At 41.5% G+C, this 22,331-nt stretch overlaps 4 protein-coding genes across 4 annotated transcripts; 1 reads left to right on the top strand and 3 right to left on the bottom strand.

Annotated features, from left to right (window-relative positions):
• Positions 1-768: 768 nt before the first annotated feature.
• On the bottom strand, positions 769-5,296 carry zbtb5 (zinc finger and BTB domain containing 5). The gene is made up of 4 exons (XM_083929884.1): positions 5,151-5,296; positions 3,987-4,200; positions 2,889-3,740; positions 769-2,651 (listed from the first exon to the last, which is right to left on the bottom strand). Exons 2-4 carry the CDS (start codon positions 4,194-4,196, stop codon positions 1,551-1,553), a joined length of 2,163 nt encoding a protein of 720 aa, XP_083786010.1. The 5' UTR covers positions 4,197-4,200; positions 5,151-5,296; the 3' UTR covers positions 769-1,550.
• A 944-nt stretch (positions 5,297-6,240) lies between these two features.
• On the top strand, positions 6,241-11,002 carry polr1e (RNA polymerase I subunit E). The gene is made up of 11 exons (XM_083922518.1): positions 6,241-6,313; positions 6,518-6,621; positions 7,150-7,226; positions 7,320-7,461; positions 7,560-7,704; positions 7,908-8,018; positions 8,587-8,683; positions 8,780-8,910; positions 9,005-9,086; positions 9,471-9,602; positions 9,753-11,002. The coding sequence occupies exons 1-11, from the start codon at positions 6,250-6,252 to the stop codon at positions 9,916-9,918; spliced, it is 1,251 nt and encodes a 416-aa protein (XP_083778644.1). The 5' UTR covers positions 6,241-6,249; the 3' UTR covers positions 9,919-11,002.
• Positions 9,958-18,004, bottom strand: fbxo10 (F-box protein 10). The gene is made up of 11 exons (XM_083922505.1): positions 17,819-18,004; positions 16,821-17,457; positions 15,836-16,663; positions 14,891-15,040; positions 14,509-14,645; positions 14,132-14,202; positions 13,533-13,685; positions 13,055-13,405; positions 12,242-12,552; positions 11,936-12,123; positions 9,958-11,231 (listed from the first exon to the last, which is right to left on the bottom strand). Exons 2-11 carry the CDS (start codon positions 17,403-17,405, stop codon positions 11,051-11,053), a joined length of 2,955 nt encoding a protein of 984 aa, XP_083778631.1. The 5' UTR covers positions 17,406-17,457; positions 17,819-18,004; the 3' UTR covers positions 9,958-11,050.
• A 2,134-nt stretch (positions 18,005-20,138) lies between these two features.
• Positions 20,139-22,015, bottom strand: LOC310960632 (interleukin-8-like). The gene is made up of 4 exons (XM_083932385.1): positions 21,909-22,015; positions 21,587-21,719; positions 21,341-21,427; positions 20,139-20,680 (listed from the first exon to the last, which is right to left on the bottom strand). The coding sequence occupies exons 1-4, from the start codon at positions 21,958-21,960 to the stop codon at positions 20,668-20,670; spliced, it is 285 nt and encodes a 94-aa protein (XP_083788511.1). The 5' UTR covers positions 21,961-22,015; the 3' UTR covers positions 20,139-20,667.
• Positions 22,016-22,331: the final 316 nt, after the last annotated feature.

Below are 22,331 nucleotides of genomic sequence, written 5' to 3'. Positions count from 1 at the left end.
AACAGTGCAACTTAAGTTGAAGGTCAATAGCTCTGCCTGGCAAGCGCAAACTGGGGCAAGAGGTTGATCCGAGCAAATCAATCCATGTTCCCCATTCCTCTAAAACTTGTACTTATTAAACTACAGGTATACATGTTTGTAGTAACAGGCAGTGTGAAGGCCTCATCAGTGCAAACTGACATATTCTCAAATTTAACTGAGCTCAGCAACACTTCTGATGATGGGGATTCAAAGGTGCTTGGACTAAAAGGCAACTACAGAGGTCAAACACTTGACCTGACTTGGTGATTAAATATGTGTGTGTGTGTAGGAGTGTGACCATAAATGACAGCAAAACTTGGTAGAAAACTTGGTAGAAAACTTTCCTTTCTTTTCATTCAACTTAGTCACTGTCATAACAGCAGGCAACAATAACCCTTTTTCCTCCACTTTTTTCTTCTTCACAATTGAATATTCATATATTGATATTAATTTTTTTTTTTTTTACAACTTGACCGATAGCCCTAATGTGCATGTATATCATCAGATACTGAGAAACGTTGAAATTATAATTTTTTGGTTACTCCTGTCCTGGTCGACAATGTCAATCATCCCAAGTTTCATCACTTCACTAAATAAAACAATCACTTGACCATACTTGTCCAGTTGATAACAACACTATATTCTTAGTAATCTTTTCAGTTGCTTGAACTTGCAAAAAGTGACAGATTTCCACATTGCCTCGGCGGAGTATCAAGACCTGAGCACAGCACACAACCATCAACGGTCTTTAGTACTTGAGGGCATTTTATCAGGTGCCCAAACTGAATCTAAATAAGTCCTCAGTCTGTATGACTGCCCTTGCACAAAAACAAGGCACAGTCAATATGTTTGATTCCGATGACTCAACAGTTTGATGTCGGATGCTTCTACATGTTTTACAAATGTGCAATGAAAAATCTACATATAAGCACACTATTTTACATATTAGCTCTTAATGTTGGGGCTGCACAGCTGCCTTTCATCTGCAACTGCTCTCACACAGAGTGTTAGCTAGTAGAATTTGACTCAATAAGTGAAGTACAAACTATAGATGCTCGCTCCAACAGATCGAAATTTCACTTAACAATGAGAGAGCCCACAGGACAACCTTTTAGAAAGATAATATAGCTGACAGTGTAGCATGTAAGGCAGAATGTATTCGCACTGATGGAAAATTCTCATAATTCACTCATGATTACAGGGTATACAGTGCATATCTATGGTTCTCTATGATAAATCCATACCAACAGTTTTGTCCCCTTTGCATATCCTGCATCCCTATAATTTTTCTAGAGGTTAAATGTGTTTAGCATAACTTTAACTGACTTGACAGTGATTATTATTACAGTATGATTACATTATCATCCCTATCTTTGGTCTGTGATCAGGACAGAACAGCTGATCAGATTCAGCTACTCTGTTCCAACTTCAGGAAAATCTAAATATTTAAATTAAGCACATCACTGATTGCTAATGTATTCATCCTGTTGCCTCGCTCTGCTTTGCATTGCTGTGCAGTGACCTCAGGGCTACAGTAGGGCATTGGACACATTACTGTTCTGCCAGCGCAAACAGGTAGTCTTGCAATGCTTGTACAGGTGGGAGGACTGGCTGAAGCGCTTTCCACACACCAGACATGCGTAAGGTTTCTCTCCAGTGTGGACACGGATGTGTTTCTTGCAGTCAGTCAGGGTGAGGAAGGTTTTACAGCAGATTTTGCAAGCGTATTTCCGAGCTCCCTCAACTACCAAGACATTATGCTCGGACAGAGCCTTCTTACACTTGGACAGGACATCTGCTGAAGCTCGGGTCAGCTGAGGGCGAAGAGAGGCGGTTCTGCCATTGTTCATCTCATATCCACCGCTCTCGTTCAGAAGCAGAGGACTTGCCAGGCTTGAGGAGGAAGAGGCAGCATCCTGGAGAACACCGCCTACTCCTTCTTCTCCTCCCATGCCGGTGGTCATTTTCGGAGCGATACGTCTGTAACCTGGATAACCCAGAGCAGCAGCAGTCGTTCCACCTGCTCCTCGGGAGGATCCGAGGCTAGAGCGCTGGAAGTCCGAACCAAAGGGATCTACCCCTCCATGACCTCCACCAGCACTTCCTCTAGGGTTTCCTAAACTATCATGCAAGGGGTAGAGGAAGAGAGAATCGGCTTGAAGGTTGTCCCCAAAACTGTTGCGACTCTCACCACTGAGCGGACCGGACTTCAGAAGGGAGGAGGAAGCAGAGCCAGATGGCCCAGCTGCTTCCTGTCTGAGCAGTAACTGGTGTGCAACTGCATCGGCAGTGTTGGGGAGGTCATCCTCTCCAGTAACCAACCCTGCCCCACCACTTCCAAAATCCTTAGGGCTGAGGAAGCTAGAAATACTAAATCCAGGTTTGCCACCTAGTCCGCTACTGCACCCAAAACCTCCTCTGATTCCTGTGCCTCCTCCCATAGAGCTGGGCTTCAGCAGAGAGTCAGAGCTGTGTTGGAGTTCAGAGGTGAAGCTGCGGTCACTGCTCTCTGGGCTCAGCTCCGCCTTCTCCTCCTCCTCCTCCTGGCCTCCTGGGACAGCCTGCGATGTCACATCACCGATTTCATCGGTTGGCTCAGGCGAACTCAGCGGCTCTTGCTTAACCACCACCTATTCAAAGTAAAGGAGGACTTTAATCTCAGGTCGAAGAAGATTTACATTATAGGTTAAAAAAATAGATTTATGCAGTTTATGTGTATGCACAGAGAGTTTGGTGAATCTGAGGTAGAACACACATACGAAAAAACCTCATCAAAAAAAAGTAAGAGATTTAGGATACAAATATGAAGATGTTGTTGCATAAGAAGGAGAGTTACTTCACAACAACAAATCAGGCTGAAACTTTACCTTCTGTTCCTGTTCTTCTGTCTCCTCCTCTTCCTCTGTCCCTGACTGGATCTTCACCCCCGCTCTGTTAACCTGGTGGTCTGGATCTTCCATGTCCTCCTGCTTCCTCACCCCTCCCTGCATTCTCCCCAAGTCCTCCTCCTCACAATGTCCACTATCTGACTGAGTAGGCATCTGAGTATCATCTTGGGACACCCCTACTAGGAGAGTGATTGCAGCATTCAATTTGGATTCGTCCCCCATCTTGTGGGAGTCTGGGGAGAGTAGTGCTTCTTCTTCTTCTACTGGCTCTGCATTCACCCCTTCTTCCCCTAACAACCCCAGGTTAGGGCCAGAGGGCCGCTGCCTCTGCCTGGGTCTCTCCTCTGACAGGGCCAGAGAGGGCTTGCGCTTGTGGAAGCGTCGGATTGGGAAGGAGGCTCTCTGTTCCACCACTCTACTGCCAACTCCATTTCCAACTCCTTCCTCCTCCATCCCACCCAAAGCAGAGCTAACCAAGCTAAGCCCCAGCTGCTGCAGGAGGAAGGAGCGCTGCAACTTTGATGTGGCAGCATTAGCTGCAAGGTTAGCATTAGCTGCCAAAGTAGGGTTCACTGATAAATCTGCTACTTGTTGTTGTTGCTGCCTGTGCCTCTGCTGCTCCAGCTGAGGGTGGTGATGGGTGGCTCTGTCAGATGATGGGGACATGGGCAGGGTTCGCGTGGTCAGGTAATGTTTGCAGGCCTTAACTACATTGTTGAGGTGCAGATGTGAGGCTGCAAGGAGCATATCCATGACGTTGCTCTCCCCCAGCATCAGTGTTGAGGTGTACATCATGTCCACCAGAGCAGCAAAAGCCTCAGCTGTCACCACCTGCAAGTACACAGGAAAGTCAATTGACAATGTTGCTACTAATTATATTTTTTATTTATTTATGTTAAGTAACAAAGTTTAAATGTCTGGAATTTTTACTGAAATTCTATCTCTTATTATTATCTGAAGAGTTGAAGAGTTACTTTGTCCTCAACTCCCACCTCTGATCACCATCACACTCGTCCGTTCTCATCACTACAAACATGTAATCAATTCACTTTTACACAACATTATTAAGATCCTAACCTCGCTGTCCAAGTGGATCATGTTCATGCTTGCATCTCCCTCTGCAACTGTAAACAGGGCTCTGAAGTGGGTGCTACAGGCTGCAAGCACAGAGCGGTGGGCCTTGAAGTGTCTGCTGCCCACCACGATAACACAGTCACACAGCTGACCGTGGACACGCTGATAGTTGAGCTGCTGAAAGATCTGCTTGAAGTGGCCTGGGAAATCCATGGCCCTGAATACAGAGGCAGGCAGAGGTTAAAGTTCAGATGAACAGGGAGAGGAAAAATCTACATGTTACTAAGCTGAAACAATTAGTCAACTGACATAACGTGTAATAATTGACATAACAGCAGTTTTGATGAGCAGTTTAAATCATTTCTCAACAAAAGAAATGCCAAACAAGCAATATGAAGACATCACATTTGAGCTCCGGGAAACAGTGAGGTTTCATTATTTTCTGATAATTCAGACTAAATGCTCAACCAATAAATCGGGAATCTAACATTACCCACAGATGAACTTATAATGAAAATTGCAGCTTTAGAGAGTGTAAATGTGATGGTTAAATGAGAGTATGTATAAGATATATGTTATTAACAGTGGGGTTAGAGTGAGTTTTTACAGAAATGAAGATGGTTTTAAGGTGCCAGTATTGTTTTAAGTGTTGATCATGTTATCTGGACCTAAATAACCCAAACCTGATGAAGGTGAAAGGCTATATTCTGTGGTCCAAACAGACAAAGAGGGCCTAAAACAATTCCAGTGAGATGTTTTATTCTATTAATGTGCACCCAGAGCAATGTTTTACAGTGATCTGAAATAACTTTTACATTAGATTAAGTGAAACGCAATGACAATACAAAATATACAAACGTTACTCTGCACTGTAATAACGCGAGATATAAGATAGCTAACAAGTGTACATTGGCTAACACATGAGCAGTTTAGCTAGTTAAAGTAACTAGCTAAATTGGCGTAGCATTCAAATGTTATGGCGGTGGGGTAAAACAGCCTGTTCTAACTAACTTTACCTTGAAATTCCCGAAGCGTTACGTTAGAGAAGAGGCAGAAACAAGAGGCCCTGACCAGAAACTGACAAGGCTAAAGTTAGCTGGCTGCGGACCAGCAAATTTCTTGTTAGCTAACTAACAGTCACAACAGAGGCAGTTAGCATACGGTCACCTGGTTGGACCGCTGGTGTGTTTCGAGCAACTGAACCCGTCTTGTCGGTGTCACCCCACAGGCTCAGTCGGATAAAAGCAACTGTACTGACCGTCAGACACTCTCCATGTCCGAAATGGTTTGGAAAATTGCTATTAATTTATCACTCAGACGGGTTTTTCCCAACCAGACTCACAGGGTGGCGCTATGCATGACCTAGCAGAGACGAGGAGCTAGGCTGTAATTATATGTTTGACCACAAGGTGTCGACGTTGCAGCCTCCTCAAAAGCGTCAAAGATAATAGAGCGTCAAGATGATTCACCCTTTCACCGTGTGGAGAAATACTCCAAGTACTGCTACTACCTTGTCAGAAAAGGTACAAAATACATTTTCTAAGGCTAATGTTATAATGTAATGTTATGTTGAATGTATGTATTTTTTGGGGCCTGTCTTGATGTCATAATGCCTGTCTTTTCTTGTGTCTTTTGTCTTTTCTGTGCTGCTGTAAATGATGCTGCTGCGATGCCAAACACATTTCAGACTTGCTCTGACAATAACATAATATTGTATCGTATTGTATCATATTGTAATGATGGTTTTGATAGATAAGATATGATGGGCTACACAGATTCTTGCAGACTTAAATAATCAGCGTTTGTACATATGTGTGTGTTTTTTGTATTTAAAGTTGTTTGGTGTGGTGCCAGAATAATTGTAATCTGTTGTTTTCTTTTTTTTAATTGTTGTATATTTTTTCTAGTACTTATTTAGATACACTTACATAGTTTGGAATAAAGTTTGTGTCTAACGCATTTTGATCTAGCAAGTTGATTCTGTTTGCTGAAATATTTCAATTAAAAACGCCTTTAATACAATAATAATAACAACAATAAAAAAAAAAACAACAACAACAATAATGATAATAATAACAACACCAACAAAAATAATAATAATAATAATAACAATCATAATAATAATAATAATAATAATAATAATGCGATTCTAATATAAAAGCTCAAGTACTGCAGCTACCGAAACTAGTTTCATAAAGTGGTGAACTTGGCGAACACGGAAGTACGAAGGAGTGAAACCTCTTGCCTCTAACTCAAGGCAACAACAATGGCTGCCTCCTGTTCGTTGGTGTGTTGTGGAGAGGAGAGCGACTCCGAGAAAGCTGTTATTGGTGACTGTTTTTTATCTGTTCTTTCTCACCGAATATTCTCGTTGTAATTGTTCGAGTAAATGTTGGGTCGGACTTATCTTCTCTAGTTTAAACACCCGTTTGAATTGCACACGTGGGAGCCACCAATAGTGAGTGTTGTGCTGCCAATCTGTAATGTGTTAATGGTGGTATACAATGTCCTCGTTGTGTTTCTCATTCTCACAGTCCGCTTTTCAAACGGCAGCGTCAAAAATGCAGACAATCTGGATTTCACGATGTACAAGAACACAGATGAGCGTAACCCCAGGAAAAAAAGCAGACGCATAATGGTGAGAAAATGGACTGATTTCATCCTCACTATTTGCAATGTGTCGTTTCATAATTACATCTACAGTGTATATACTCAGGTAGGGGCTACAGAACACTTTACACTAAAACAACCAGACACAGGTACAGATTCTTCCCTCTGGCTGTCACCATGATGAACAGCTAATACCCATAGTTCCTTCAAAACCACTACAAAGCAACCTGTTGCATTAATATTCCCATATTTATTCTAGGACTATTTGCACTCTTGCCATTATGTTTACAATTTCACTGTCCTCTGTTTTTTTTTTATATATTCTTATGTCTTAAGTTGTACATAGTAGTCAAATGTTTGTTTACCTTTGTCATCTGTATGTCTATTTCTACTTCTGTGTACGTAAACTGAGGGTGACAAAAAGCCACAGTCACATTCCTTGTATGTGTTCACACTTACTTGGCCATTGAAGCTGATTCTGATAAGACTCGTTGTGCTGCTCTACTTGAGTTAAGTAACTCTCATGACTGTGTTGTATTTTTTCCCATCTGTCTAGGCTGCTGAATCAAACAGACTTTCTTATGTTGGAAATAATTTTGGAGCCGGGTCCTTGAAATGCAACAACCTCTGCAAGTAGGTCAATGCAGTATAATTTGAGACGTGACTGCGGCACAGCTAGCACTCTGAAAAGAAGTAATAATGGGATCTTTTTGGGTGTCTGTTTAGATATTATGTAGGAGTGTTGAACAAGCAGACCATGGAAATGGAAGTACACAGTGCTCAGCTCTTCAACATGCAACCTGTTATACCGGGAGAGACAACGGAGACTGCAACACCCCAAGACACCACTCTGTCCTTCAGAGACAAAGTATGATGATTCGTCCTGTTTTTTCCTCAGAATAACCAAGCACTGTGTTCAAATAAGAATGAACTCGGCATGAATCTTATGTTTCATTTTCTCTTTAGGTCGACTCTTTGATCGAGGCGTTTGGCACCAACAAACAGAAGAGAGCTCTGAGCTCCCGCAGGCTGAATCAGGTGGGCAGTGATACCCTACATCAAGCAGTGGCTAAGGCTGCCAACACTGTGATTGACCAGAAGGGTCTGGAAGGTAAGCTACTTGGAGTCATGTATATCGAAGTCAGTAGTCTAAAAATCATCAAGAGAAGTCGGTTAATAAAGAAAGATGAAGTTTGCGTTAACCGTAAATGTCTATCTGCTTGAGTCGTGGTCTTTCTCTCCACGTAGTCGTCTTCTGCTTTTGTTCTGTTAATCATAGTGTCTTTTTTTTGTATAACCCCCACCCCCCCCCAGTTCTACAACAGGAAGTGGCCGAGACAGAGGCCCAGGGAGACCTGGCGCTCCACCTCCCTCCCTGCAATGCAGACGCTGACAGACCTGAGAACGTCTACGCATTTGATGATTGTATCCTTCATTCTTTTTGTGTGTTTCTGTGTGTAAAGAAAGAAAGAAAGAAAGACATAAAGCATTCCTTTATTAGTCCTTGGAGGGGAAATTCTTTGGTTTCATTCTGTTATATCACACCCACAGGACCTATAGACCTTTTCAAAGATGTAATGATTCTAAATGTGCCCTAGTTTATTTCCTGTTGCAGTTCATGTGAATGACATCAACTGATAGGAAGTTAACAAGGACCAAGGCTGAAAGGTCTTTATACATGCATTAAACAGAGAGATGTCAGACTGAGGGGGTAGCCCCTTGGAAGGAAGTGCCAAGAGCAGTTTGGGTTTGGTGCCTTTAACAAGGGCGCCCCGGCAGTACCCAGGAGGCGAGGTAGCACCTCCCTGGCTACCAGTCCCACTCTATACTGGCAACCTTTCAGTTCCTGAGCCAAGTCGCTATGGACTGAGCTACTGTTGCCCAATAAGGGAATGCAAGAACTGTAGATGTTGGAACAGATAATGTAGTTGGAGTTGAAAGCTACAGCTGGGCTCGTTTGTTTGGGTCTCCAATCCTTAATTGACCTCCACAGTGCTGAGTCCAGCAGAGTTTGATGCTTTGGAGCAGGCCGGTTCCAAGATGGCAGCACTCACCTCTGAGGAGCTGCAGAAGATGAGAGATGACGGAGGGTAGGGTGACAAAGGGCTCACCAATGCTTAGACATTTTATTAAGCAACACATTGTTTCCTTGTATTCTAATTTTTGTTTGTGCCTTTTTATTTAAGATGCTTGTGTGTTGTGGAGCACCTGGAGAACATGCCAACTGTAGGGGAAGCCAGAGATAGAACGGCTCGCTGTGCCTTTTACCTTTCCATTCTCCTCAAACTGGCACGGCAGAGGAGCATCAACCGCAAGTGTGAGTAATGTTTATCTTTTTTTAAAATATATTTTTCAAGTGTTCCTACATGAGTCTCTGTAGCACAAACTGTGACTTATGTTCACATATTCAGTTGGGCAGGAGGAGGGCTGTCCTCGCATCATTCAGAGCAAACTGCTCAGAACATTCACTGTGGAGACTTTCAACAATGGCAGGTAAGATGAAACTTTTATGCATTTTATTTACTCTTATGCAACGTAGTAAAATATCTGCACTAGCTTTTTATAATGAGCGCCTTTTGAACATGTACTATTTCATAACCACTGGGATGTGTCTAGAATTTTATTTGGCTGGATTCAATTTTGCAACTTCTTATTAAAAAGAATCCATGGAAATTACTTTAACGTTCCTTTTCCAAATTTCAGATTACTGCAAACAAAGAGGCTGTCATTGTCTCTTGCTGTTTTTTGAACAATTTCTACACCCAGATGTATTTGTCATACACATTGGTCTTACTGAGTTCATTGTTGCACAAATTTGTTATTGAAAATACATTTTCTCTAAATTTCAATTCCCCCCACCGTATCTCTTTCTTTTAGGGTTCAAAACATGGTGTCGTCGTCAATGCGTGCCAAATTAGCAGCGTACGCCCTGGCCTTGCTGCTGCATATGAGTCACATGACTGGTGACCTCACATTACTGCATCGTGACCTGGGAATCACTGAGGCCAGGTAAGAAAAAAAAAACAAGTCTGCGTTTGTATATGGAAATGTGTGTGGGGGGGGGGGGGGGGTTTAAGTGTGAAACACATATTACACAGTCAGTATGAGTTGCATAAAAAGAACTCTGCAAGTATACAGTATGTTTTTGTTTTCCTACAGGATGATTGAAGTAGCAAAGTCAATGGGATTAACCCTGGTTAAACAACCCCGGGGGAAGGCTGTCGAGGATGGGCTGCAGAACAAAAACAGGCAGGCGTGTCTTGTTCTACCTCTGGTCAAATACGATCAGTTCATGGAGAGAAGGAAACGCAAGAAAATGCACTGAAGATCAAGATAAGAATTGGATAGAGGGGGGACTATACAATTTGGAAATGCCACAAACAAGAACTGTTTATTAATGCATTTTGTAGACAAATAAAGTGGTGAACTTTGAGTTGTACACAATATAGTTACTTATTGCTTACTGTGCAAGATAAAAAAATGTAGAGGAATGAGCTGTAAACAAATTCTAGATGACAGAAAACATCCAGCATATACAGTAAAAACATATAGGCACATTTGTAGACGGCACATATTGCACACTGAGTATCATTTTTTTCTTCTATAACTGGCTACTTCTAGGTGAGCGAGTGGTTGCGTGTCACTGCATGTTGATAGTATCTGGAATGATTGTCCGCTGAATTTCATAAAGTCAAAGAAAGCTGATGTGCGTTACATAAGAAACATGGAGGACATGATACGAAAACACAGACTCCCCAGGAAGTGGCTCTGTGCAACAGGCAGAAGCTTAAGTTTGGCTTTGTTTTTTCAGCTTTTTTTTACGCATATACACCTCACACTGACAATTCGTTCCCAAGCTACACTCATCGATTCAAGTCCAACAAGGCACAGCTTTACTTTGTAGCATGGTTGAAGCTGGCATCTCTGAAAAATTTTACTTCTGCTAGGATTAATAAAAAATATGCACCTCCCAATCACTGAGTCTCACAAGCAAACTGATAAAAAAAAAAAAAACACCAAAGTCTACATAGGTCTGTACAGGAATCTCAAATCTGAATGTAAAACAACACAATTAAGTTAAAGCTTCAGTATGTAAATGATTGTTTAAGATGTAAGACGATGATGAATATTTTGTACACCAGCTTCAGTTCATTAGTCCACATTTGATGAGTATACTGGCGTTTGATAATAAAATTACAAAAGTCTTAATTTCAAATTTACAAAATGTTCTGCCACTCAAGAGTACTGGAAGGATGGCCCCTTTAGTGGTTATATTCGGGGCAGCCTCTTAACGTCTTGGACGGTTACTAGACCTCAATGAGGGCATTGTTTTGCCAGTTCTTCTCTGAGGAACGTCAAAGTGCTTCAAACGTACCATATACATCAGTTTAAAAGTGACCAGATGAAGATCTTTCTTTGGAAGTCATTCATATTGGTTTCTAAGTGCTTGCCAGCATTCACAGGATGGAGCAGAACATGCTGCCACTGTGGCAACCACTTTCCACAGTGGCGCTTATCCTGTTCGTCATGGAAATTCCAAGTCTTGAAGGATATTGGGATGAGGAGAGGCAAGAAGGGGCGCTTGCCACTGGACGAGGTGGAGGGTTTTCCAAAACCCAGGGAGGAGCAGATGTACAGCTACAAAATGGCAAGAGACAAAACAGTAGGAGTAAATAAGATTTCTTAAGAAGAAATTCATACAAAAATCAGGAGCCGTGCAGATGTTAAACCTGCAATAACTGATTTTTTTGGTTACTTGTGGGCAAGGGAAACGAGCTGTGAACACAATACTGACAAGTAAAATGATATGGTGAAAGGTTCTTAATTTAGACATCCAGGATTCACAGGGCAACATCATTTATTTGGAGTTTCATTTCTGTCCACCTGGTGAATATACATGTCCAATATTCATTCTCTTTCAACTCAGTTTTTGGTCTTTACCAAGCCCTGTGGGGGGTCTTTAGCCGGTAAATACTTAACTATGTTCACCAGCTGGATGCTTACGGTGTCTGTGTTGAGGTACTTTACAGTGAGTTATAGAGCATTTTTACTGGAAACAACTGCCTTCTGCGACCGTAAATGACCATTTGAGAGCTGTGTTGAAACTCATAATAGAGCGCTGTAAAGCCGACGAGCTTCAGATTTAGGTGATATTTCGAATCACTGCTATGATAAAAAATGTCTCCTTCCTCGTATGGACAGCAGAAAAAAGAGAGAAGGAGTACTATGTAAATCACAAATAAGTCATACAGTGTGGTCTATGATTTGGCACTATAAATGAAATTGAATTGATGCCACTGATGGTCTGAATCTCTAGCAGTTCCTATTGGTTGCCTAGTTACCTGTTATTAAGCCTTAGAACACTGTTGTTGCGCAACACACAGCTCTCATTGCCAGGATCCATATGTAGCAGTGCATTGTGGTTTCCTGGTCGACCCTGGAACAAGACATTGTCATGGACAACACCTTTTACTGACCCTAGCACAGCAACGCCACAGCCCCGTGCTGGTTGGACACGATTGCGCAATACCTAAAGATAAAAATGACACCATAAGAATGCATGTCAATTTTGTGTTATTTCATTAAAAAGCTGTATACAGTGTTGGTAAAAGTAGATTTAACTGTGTTCAAGCCTCAGTTCATCTCACCTTGATGTCAGCACTGCCAGAGACCTGGATCCCATATCCGCGGTTTCCAATAACATCATTCTCCACAATCTGCCCGTTACCACTGAAACTGACACCGTGGCAGCTGTTTTTATAGATGCCGTTACCACGAAGCTCCACTCGGCAGTCTTTCTCCACTGTAACACCACCTCGACCATTTTCGAGAACGCAGTTTGTAACGAGTCGGGTCAGCTGATTGCTCTGCAGCACAGCTATGCCGTTGCCTCGGTTACTGTTTACGAGATTAGAAAAAACGTTCAGGGGCTCACTGCTCTTCACGTAAAGACCGACCGCTACAGAAAGAGACAGGGAAAGATGGAGAGAACATGAGAAGCAGGAAGTGAATGACTTGACACTATAGACTCTTCTCATTTCTCTGTTGCGTGCATCCTCGTTGCCCTCTCTCCTCCGTCCTTGTGTCTGTGAAACGGAAATCGGTGTCCGCGTGCCATCTTGAAGGATGTTTCAATTCCTAAAATGCATCTAGAGGAGAGGAGGCTTGCCGGAAGAGCCACGAGTGAAGTTGCACAGGTGCACAGTATTCTTTGTGCTGTAAAATACAAAGCCACACTACCGTGCCACGTCATATTTTATTGACGTGGCTTCAAATAGCAGATCAGAAGCACAAATGTATAATTTGTAAAATATCTGTGGCCTCGACTCCTCTTGTCTCTTCCTTGCCTCCTCTGCTCGCATCTCACGACTAAAACCAGAGGAGGCAAAGAAAGAAATTGAGGATGTACAAACTGAGAAATGAGAAGAGGGGTATGTAATACTTAACAGGTCTATTATTACCTCCATTGTAGCTCATGCAGTTGCTCTCCACCAGGGCCACACTGATGGAACGACGGGCAGAGTGGCGCTCATCCTCACTGTCCAGATCGCTCTCCCATGCAAACAGTTCTCCCTCTTCATTCAAGTTCTCCTGTCCTTCTCTGCCTTCTCCTTCTACGCCCCTCCTTTCCCCACTGCCTGCATCTCCACCAATCCCTTCCTGCCCTAGCCAGTTTCCCTCCCTGGCCTCGATGTTCTCCGGGTCTTTCCTGCAGAACACCGCTAGCCCATACATACAGTTATGGGTGATATAGTTTCCCATGAGCTGCGGGAGGCTGGACGACATAACCCACACACCACAGCCTTTATTACCTGACAAAACAAGAGGAAGAGGAGAATTAAAACCTCAATGCCATGGTTGGTAAAGATGAGTTTAAAGGTGAGCTGATAACTCAAGATAAATGCATTATGCTGCAGTTAATAGGTTGTGAGTACATACAGTAGACATGATTTCCCTCAATAAGTCCGCGGCCTCTCTCTCCCACCACAACACCATCTGAGTAGCCATAACAGATGTAGTTGTTCCTCAGGATGGGGTCACCACCTCTGCGGATGTCCACACCCCCCCACTGGTTCTCTCTGATCACATTCTCTGGGATTAAAATGCATTTATATGTTAAAATGGGGGTTCTTGTGGATGGGACAATAATTATTTTTAATCGCAATTGGGGATAAATAACAAAAAGATGATTGTGGTGAATTGCCATTATAGGGATAATCGTGAATATCCGCACGAGTGACTTGAGCAGAAACATGATTGCCGTTTTCTTTTTTATGACATTTTTCATAAGGGGGACCTTATGATTTTTGACTACCTTATTCATGAATGAGCAATTTTATTTTAGGAGTTCTTTTTATCACATTTTGACAATTATTGGGATAATAGTGTGAATTTCAATAATTTTAGCCTGAATCATCTCAACATGAAATTTTCATCCCATACCTAATTCATTACCACAATTGGTGTTTTCTTTAAGTGTTCCACAAATGGGGTGAAAAGAAAAAACTATTTTGCATGCTTTTGTGAAATGTTATCACCTGTTATCATCCCTCTGCCATTCTCGTTTATAGCAATCCCTGCTGCCTGGCCCTGGAAGATGTGATTGCCACTGTGAGTGAGAGAAAGTGAGGAGAGAATGTAAGTGGACAGGAGCAAATATTGAAGTACATATTTTATGTAGCAGTCTATGCAGAAACACTAGGCGAGGCTTTGTGTCTGCTTATACCACACTTACTATTAAAATGCTAGGTTATGTATAGCAGCAAAACATACTGTATACCACTTCACAGCAGCAGTTATAGTTTTACATTTGAAGAAAGAAGTAGTAGGAACACAATGAATAACATTCATACAATGGGAAAAACATGGACAACACATTCCTGTGCAAGTGATAAGTTTGTGGAGTCCCACCTACCTGACCACAGGATTCCCACTGAAGAGAATATACACGCCCGCTTCCTTGTTGTTATAGATCTGGTTGCTCCGAATTGAGCCTTTTCCATTGCCAAGGACAACAACCCCTGAACGCAAACCACTATGTATTTTGTTGCACTGTGGGATGAAAGACAGAGAGAATAAAATGAGTAGAGAAAACTATGAGCCGTTTGGAAATGTACCCTACTGCTGTTACAAACTAAATTAATCAAATGTGAACTTCTATACATCACTTTTTATTGTGTTTGACAAAATAATCGTATCCATCCAATAAGTGGATGGTGTGATAAGATTTTTTTTGGTCAAATGTGACCACTGTTTCGTTCTTCCTTGACTTCAATAGAAAGTGGAGCAGCAATTACTACAATGATGGGGTTAGCCCCTTTTCGGATATCCAGCCCCGCCTCCCCATTTGAGTGGATGTTGTTTTCTGCGATGAGGCCCTGAGCAGAGAGGCGTAGGAACACACCCGATGCACGGCACTCACACACCTCGTTTCTCAGCATCACTATCTGAAAGAGGTAAGAGAGAAAGATTGGGAGCTCAAGTAACACTGCTGCATAATTACTCATGATCTGAGCTACTTCCTTTAACGTGATACATGACACAAAGTGTCTACAGCCTGTAGAAGTCATTGGACAAATTGAATGTAAATGTCTTAAAGGTCCCATATTGTAAAAAAGAAACCATGTAATTACAAAGCAGGTCAAGGTGCTAAATCAATACTGTGAAAGTATCAAAACGCTCAAACCACAGAAAAATGCACACAGCCAGTATTCAGAAACTGTGCCTTTAAATGATGATAAAAAATGTCACTGTGTTTCCCAAAGCCCTAGATGACTTTTGTCCACAACTCAAATTATTCAGTTTGCCATTGTAGTAGTAAAGAAAGCATAAAATATTCAAATTTAGGAAAATGGAATAAAAAATGTTGAATTTTTTCCTTATCTAATTCCTCAAACCAATAAATCGATTATCAAAATAATTGGCGATTTATTTCATGGTTGACAACCAATCAATTCATCTTTGAAGCTCTACATAGGTAGAAAGGGCCGCTGCTGACCAATCAGAACAAACTGGACTTTTAAAGAGACGGACGATAAGGAGGGTGAATACAGGTATATTAAGACAGTCAGTATTAAAAAAAATAATGTTTTTGTTTTCTTTTTTAACATAAAACCGTGTATTCATGTTAGTAAAAACCCAAAATACAAGCATGAAACTGGAAATGAGCACAATAAGGGACCTTTATGATACAAACAAGACACACTCCATTAGTCTGAAGAAGTTATTATAATCGTATTTACTGTGGAATTCTGAATGCAGCGAACAGCATAATTCAGCCCACGGAAAACATTTCCCTCCAGTCGAGCATGTCCGTAATTGGACAAATGCACGCCACCCTTCCCTTCCCTGAAGAGGCAGCGTCTGAGTATACAGCCAAGGGTGGAGGCTGCCAACATCTGAGCCTCTGGGTCCCTGTCTAGTTCCTGCTGAAGGGTGAGGGGTTCAGGTGTCACAGACGGTGGATCCGGGGAGGAGGCCAGTGGCAGAGACCCATCTGGCCGGCGCTTGAGCAAATGGGATAGGCCGTGATGGTCACAAGGGATTTTGTAATCCAATACAAGTGGGTTTTTAGTACTTTTAGTTCCCCCTCCATCTCGGTTCTCCTCCTCTCCCTCGCTGCGGTCGCCATCACTCCAGCCATCTTCAATCACTGTGCCCTGACACACTGCATCTACTCCCGTCCTCCTCTGCCAGTCTTCTATGCTCACATGCTCCTTTTTAACATTAGTGCCTGGAGGTTGAGGCCCACCAGTGGAGCCAGTCAGGAGGCCTTTGGGAGGGTTACTGTTCCCAGATGTGCCACATGATGGGAACGTCCTGGCCAGGGCAGCCAAGTGTTTACAGGCCCAGTTTCGTTCTGACACTGGAGGACCTTCAACAGTCACAGAAGCGGTGTCACTTCCTGAGAAGTCACAGCTGTCCAAAAAACTAAGGACAACGCCCAGCAAGTGAGCAGAGCTGCCTTGTGAGAAGGAGCAGAAGCGAGCCTGGCATGTTCCTGGGCCGCGGATTTGCAACTGAGCCCCCTCAAAGTTGCAGTTATCTAGTTGGACATGACCCCATGACGTCTAGAGCGAAGCAAGGAGAAAAAGGTTTCTGGTATGAGACAGATTCAGCATGAAAAAACACCAAAATAATTAGACCTGATTTTAAGATGGTGAGCAGACTACGTTAATCTGAACACTTTTTAGACATTGCTGTATCAAACAAAATGTGTTACTTCACCTTGTAGACCACAGTGGAGAACCAGGGTGGCATGAACACCAGATTACATAGCCTGGCAGTAGGGCACTGCTGCTCCATACAGACCAGGAGGGCCACCTCACCCAATCGACCAAGGCCAACCAGCTCCACAGGCACCTTCAACGCCACTTCAGCCTGCTCCTCATAAACCCCTGGATGGAGAACCACACGGTCATATGGTCCCACCACCCCGAGGGCCCCGCGTAGGGTCTCAAACTCACACCCAGGCCCCACGTGCCAAATCCTGCGGTCTTTCCGACGCCTGAAAAAGAGGAGGCAGGCAGAGGGCTGGAGCTCTGGCCCATTTTGGGTCCAGGTGCGGGTGGACAGGGCATGCTGCTTCAAGGCCTCTCTCCAGGATGGGGGTTCCTGATGGGGCTGACTGGGCCAGTTGGGATGTCGGCACTCAGGGCAGCCTAAGCAGAGTTGTCTCCAGCGGGTGTTGTCTAGTGAGAGGATGAGCTCCCGCCAGGCACGGCACACCTGGCAGCAGCGACCCAGGTCAGGGAGCGACAGATAGGCTAAGATAACCCTCCACAGCTCCACAGGGAGGCTGCCCGTCTCCATAGCAGCAGATACACCAGGCTTGGGAGCACCGGTCCCTGGCGGGGAGGGGGACCTGGAAACAAGTCACACGCACACGCGCAGTTAACAACAAAAAACACATGAGCTTATAAATGCGAACGTTATATTCAATACTACGGTGGCCCGCTAGTACCGTTAATAAATAAACTGTTATTTTAGCAGGGAAACCACAAGTAGCACACTAGACATTTTTGAAATAACGCCGTGAACCTGACACGTTATTATTTGATATCACTAAATAAATTCACGTAACGTTAGACCTGCAGTATAATGTTTGAAGTTGGCGACGGTTAATGACGGCTAGCTGGCGAGTTAACTTAACGCTAGCTAGTCATCTCCAAACCTTGTACGTAAACATCAACAAGCATCGTATCCGCCAGGATTTAAAGTCTTACCTTTTATTTATTTATTTATTTTTACCAGTTTTCCATGGTTACATGAATCAACACGTCTGTTGAATATTCAGAGCAGCATTACATATCTTTCATTTCCGCCTCCGGAGTTGATCACAGTCCATCATCATTGCAGATTTGCCATCGACGTTGAGTTCAGACGACTGATTCCAGTTTACGGCAAGAGACAAAAACAAAGCAGGCCATCTTCCGCTTCCCTAAAGTGGGCGTTGACCTTTACGGAAGGAGACTGCTGTTAACGTCGTTAACCACTCAGGTCTTCGGTCCCGCCCCTGTGATACGTTTTCCTGTAGACCCCATGGGACCTAGTTCCCGAAAAATGTACATTGCAATGGAACAGTTATGCCCTGGTCCCATGCATTATCTGTCATTTTTTTAAAAACATTTTATCAAATCACACATACTATCTATAATTACATTTTTGATGTCCAGCCATTTATCCTAGTCAATATTTAATTCTTACTAGTCCGAATGATCATCTCAGATACCCACAATGAGTTTCTTGCCATCTACAATTTTCATTTCAGATATCCACATCATTCTTACTAGTACAACTTACGTCACTTTGGACAATCATGTGTATTGGGCTTTCGGTTCTAGATATCATCCATAATTACATCTTTGATATTTAGGATGAACATTCTGGATATCTGTAATGTCATTCTGGATATTTAGGAAAATAGCAGTTGTACATATCCGTAATGACATTTTTACTAGTAAGAATTCGTTTTGGATAGTCAAAATTAAATTTTGGTTATCTGGAATGTTTTTTCATTTGGGATATCTGAAATTAAAATGATGACTAGTAACAATTGGGCTGTAGATATCTGAAATGAGAGTAATCCTACCTTTATATAACATCTATCTATCTATCTATCTATCTATCTATCAATCTATCTATCAATCTATCTATCTATCTATCTACTATATGAATATTTTATAGACATTTTTGCTACTATATTATTAATATGAATATTGAGTACAACTCCTTTAAAAAACAAAGAAAACTGCTATGCCAAATCTCTATGCCCTTGTCCAGTTAAACATTTTTACAGAGTTTTTCTTTCTTATAGGTGGGTGAACTTGCTGGAGGTCATATCCCATAGCTGCCAGAGAAAATGCCAAACTTAAAATGAACTGTCTGATTTATTTGGTATGTTTGGAAATTCTGATATTTCACATGCATATGAAATCATATGAATTGGTAAAGATGTAGTGGTGGTCTGACATATTTTAATCCACTTTAAGTAGCAAGCTAGCAATATTCAGCTCTGCTCAGAGCAGAGCAGTGACTTTATGATCCCATCTATTTCTTTCATTGATATTGATTGATATAAATCAGAGCAATGGTCAACTAAAGTTGACTTGTCTTTTTTTATTATAAACATCACAACAAAAACAAATGACCTCTACATGCACTGAGTAGTATTTGCCAGAAGCAACAGCACTGATATGATTGAGTTAGAGATTGCCTCTTTTATAGCTGGATCATGAACAGATGTACTGTGTTATTGTTGGCTTACTTGTCTCTTTATCGTGATTAGGTAGCCAGTTGTTGCTGAATGTTTTTCTTATAAATGATACACTGAGAGATTGTTTGACTTTAGGGAAATGTTGCAATAATCCATACATTGTCGGCTGCCAGTGAAGGACTGCACTTTTTAGCCACAAAAAAGATTATATTATATTTATACAGTATATTCTATTCTATTCTTGTCGTCCTGAAGGTGTGCATCTTTGTCCAAGAGGTGGCAGTGTCCTTCCACTGGGAATTGAATCTGACGGTGCTGTCCAACATGACACAAACCCAAGAAACACAGTTTGAAAAGTTGTTTTCCAAATTTCGTTTTCAGGACATTTTACTGTGTTTTCTCCATCACAAACAGAACAAACAGATCTCCCTAAACCCGGAGAATGTTTGAAAGAAGAGAGTGGAGCATAAAAACAGTGTTCATGTCTCTGAAGGACATACACAATGTGAAGACAGAGATGTGTTTAGTTCGACCATGCTCTTTAAGACAGACATTTTCCTTTCATATCTGACCTCTTGGTGTTGAGTTTGGTTGCCATTTAAATCCAAAGTTTCATCATTAAGGTTGATGATGCTTGGTTTATATAAAAAAGCTTAGATGTGTATAGATTAGATTCAGGCATAAAAAAACACTAGGCAACATTTTAAAATTTGGTATACATTTATATTTTATGCTTTGCTGTGTTCTTTTGTATTGCTACATGTTTTACAAAGTTGCAAAACTTTCCTCATACACAACTGACAAACAAAAAATGACAATTAAATGATTCATCTTAAAAGAGAAGAACTGAACAGGACATGAACACATTTCTGGTTTGTAATCACGTTACGATTTATTCACAATCATTGTTAATATTCTGGATGAATGTATATATGTTTTTTATATGTTTTTTGAAGACACTGGCTTAGACATGACTTTTATTGTATAAAATCTCTATTGTAGAAAACATACCAACAAATCTGATCTGTGTGGTAATAGCAAGGCTTTTAAATTTTATTCTATTGTTTTTACAATTATTCCATCCGCTTTACATTTGAAATATTGGTGTTTTAATTGTTATAAAAAATAGCTCTTCTAAAGTAATTGACATACAATGTTTAACATATTGCTCAGAATATAGATTTATGTCAGTATGCCTTTATTTATTGCTGACAATGGAAACATTAGTATTAACTTCCACATGAATCCCATGCAGAAAAAAATGCACTTTGCGCTCCATCAGTGCAATTCATGCTTCCATTATGAACTTCAGTGGTGATGAAAATGTACTTCTTTCCCTCTGAGCCTGAGGTTTGTTCTTCAAGGTGTCCGCCTACAGAGAAAATGTACATTTGTTAGCTTACCCAGTCTCACTTCACTTCACACACATACCAAATATGGAATTGGTGGCAGATGATTAGTTGCTCACTTTATGATCACAAGTAATTCAAGTTTTGAGATTTTTGAATTAATTAAAAACATATGACACATTTTGAAATTCAGTACCACGGCTGAAAATTGAATGCGATACATTTTAACTTTATCATTTCAAATATGTTGTTGTTTCCAATTTTAGCGTAAGTTTTTGTGATAAGGACTGGGATTTTTGCTTTCATAGTGATTGGAAGGGAGCTGTTGCCTCTTGTTTTAAACAACACTCAGTCAATGACTAATGGTTAACCACCTTCCTGGAAGGTCAAGCGGAAGTGATGACTTAAATTCTCTTCTGCAAACATCCTTGTCTTTCTCTGATTTATGACTAAGTATGTAAACACATGAATAATAACCAACTGAATAACTGCAATAAAATGGCCAGAGTTGCCATTCAGTCTACACTAAGCAGATAAAACCCCCCTTGTTTAGAAAGATTTGCCTCAGACTGTGCAATCCTATTGCTTTCAACTCTTTACCCCAAACACAAAAATTCTAATTATTCTCGTTCATATGAGGTCTGTTCTCACACACAAAAAAAATGCATTTGAGATAAACTTACTTAGCCAGTATTCTCTCAAGCACTTTCTTAACCCATGGAGCATCAGGGTCCAGACAAATCTTTTTCCCGTCCTTTTTAAGAGTGGCACTGCAGGATCAAAGAAAAGTCAGAGACACCACTATTTCCAGTAAGACTTTATAATATTACACCAGACACAGTCTATCTTCTCAGACATGTTTCAAGTGTTTTAATGTATAAATTAAGAGAACAACAGAAAAACAGTTGAACTTTTGCCCCGTGGCTTACATAATCTCAATGTCTTCGCAGTGGGAGCTGGGGGGGTTTACCTCCACCTTTCTTATGTAACGTCCAATGCGTTGTTTCTCCTTGCTGATGCATCGACATCGCTGAATAATTTCATGATCCTCAAGACTGAGACCTGAAGTTTTGAGAAGTCAGAGAAGGATGACAATGTCCAAACAGGAACCAAGTAAAGTATATTGACTGAAGGCAGATTGAAAACAGGCACTTGACACAAATCATTGGGTGCATTGATGCTGCCAACAAAGAGTATTTCCAAGACATGATTTTTCTTGTATTTTAACAGTAATTGACAGATTAGACTCACCCTCAGGGATTGTCAGGAAAACCATGAGTGCCACAGTAGTGAGGATAGACATATCTGCTCTGAAGCTGAAGTCAGAGAATCAAACTGTGTGAAAAGCTCAGTTCCCTGTACAGTTATGATGCAACTGTCTACTGTTGTATCATTTATCCCTCCTTCACTTATTCCATGGAACTGAGTTTTTTTTTTAATCTGCACTTCTGAGGACAGGAGGGTTCAAGTTTTTTGGAGTTAAGTTTTGATTTAGTTTCCCACAGACCACAATTCTCATTTATTGGTGATTATTTGAGCTCATGGGAGTTAAAAAAAAACAAAACATAATTCATTTTGAGGAACTTTTGCTCTATTTCATTGCACTGGTCTGGTCCGCAATTTGTTAGTGAATGGATTTTCTTAACAAGTGCTGTACTCGAAATACTGAAAAAA

This window comes from Echiichthys vipera, assembly GCF_963691815.1.
Source record: "Echiichthys vipera genome assembly, chromosome: 2".
NCBI lineage: Eukaryota > Metazoa > Chordata > Actinopteri > Perciformes > Trachinidae > Echiichthys > Echiichthys vipera.
Note: the sequence above shows the minus strand (reverse complement) of the source record. Positions and strands in the feature narration are given on the sequence as shown.

Coding starts and splice junctions, on each gene's coding strand:
- zbtb5 (XM_083929884.1), bottom strand. CDS start 4,196: ATGGATTTCCCAGGCCACTTCAAGCAGATCTTTCAGCAGCTCAACTAT. Junction 3,741..3,986: donor TGATCCACTTGGACAGCGAG/GTTAGGATCTTA, acceptor GTGTACTTGCAG/GTGGTGACAGCTGAGGCTTT. Junction 2,652..2,888: donor CAGAAGAACAGGAACAGAAG/GTAAAGTTTCAG, acceptor TACTTTGAATAG/GTGGTGGTTAAGCAAGAGCC.
- fbxo10 (XM_083922505.1), bottom strand. CDS start 17,405: ATGGAGACGGGCAGCCTCCCTGTGGAGCTGTGGAGGGTTATCTTAGCC. Junction 14,646..14,890: donor GGGCTAACCCCATCATTGTA/GTAATTGCTGCT, acceptor TTCATCCCACAG/TGCAACAAAATACATAGTGG. Junction 11,232..11,935: donor GTTCTAAGGCTTAATAACAG/GTAACTAGGCAA, acceptor GCCATTTTGTAG/CTGTACATCTGCTCCTCCCT.
- polr1e (XM_083922518.1), top strand. CDS start 6,250: ATGGCTGCCTCCTGTTCGTTGGTGTGTTGTGGAGAGGAGAGCGACTCC. Junction 7,227..7,319: donor AAATGCAACAACCTCTGCAA/GTAGGTCAATGC, acceptor GTGTCTGTTTAG/ATATTATGTAGGAGTGTTGA. Junction 8,684..8,779: donor AAGATGAGAGATGACGGAGG/GTAGGGTGACAA, acceptor TTTTTATTTAAG/ATGCTTGTGTGTTGTGGAGC.
- LOC310960632 (XM_083932385.1), bottom strand. CDS start 21,960: ATGTCTATCCTCACTACTGTGGCACTCATGGTTTTCCTGACAATCCCT. Junction 21,720..21,908: donor TTTCCTGACAATCCCTGAGG/GTGAGTCTAATC, acceptor TCAAAACTTCAG/GTCTCAGTCTTGAGGATCAT. Junction 21,428..21,586: donor TGCGAAGACATTGAGATTAT/GTAAGCCACGGG, acceptor TTGATCCTGCAG/TGCCACTCTTAAAAAGGACG.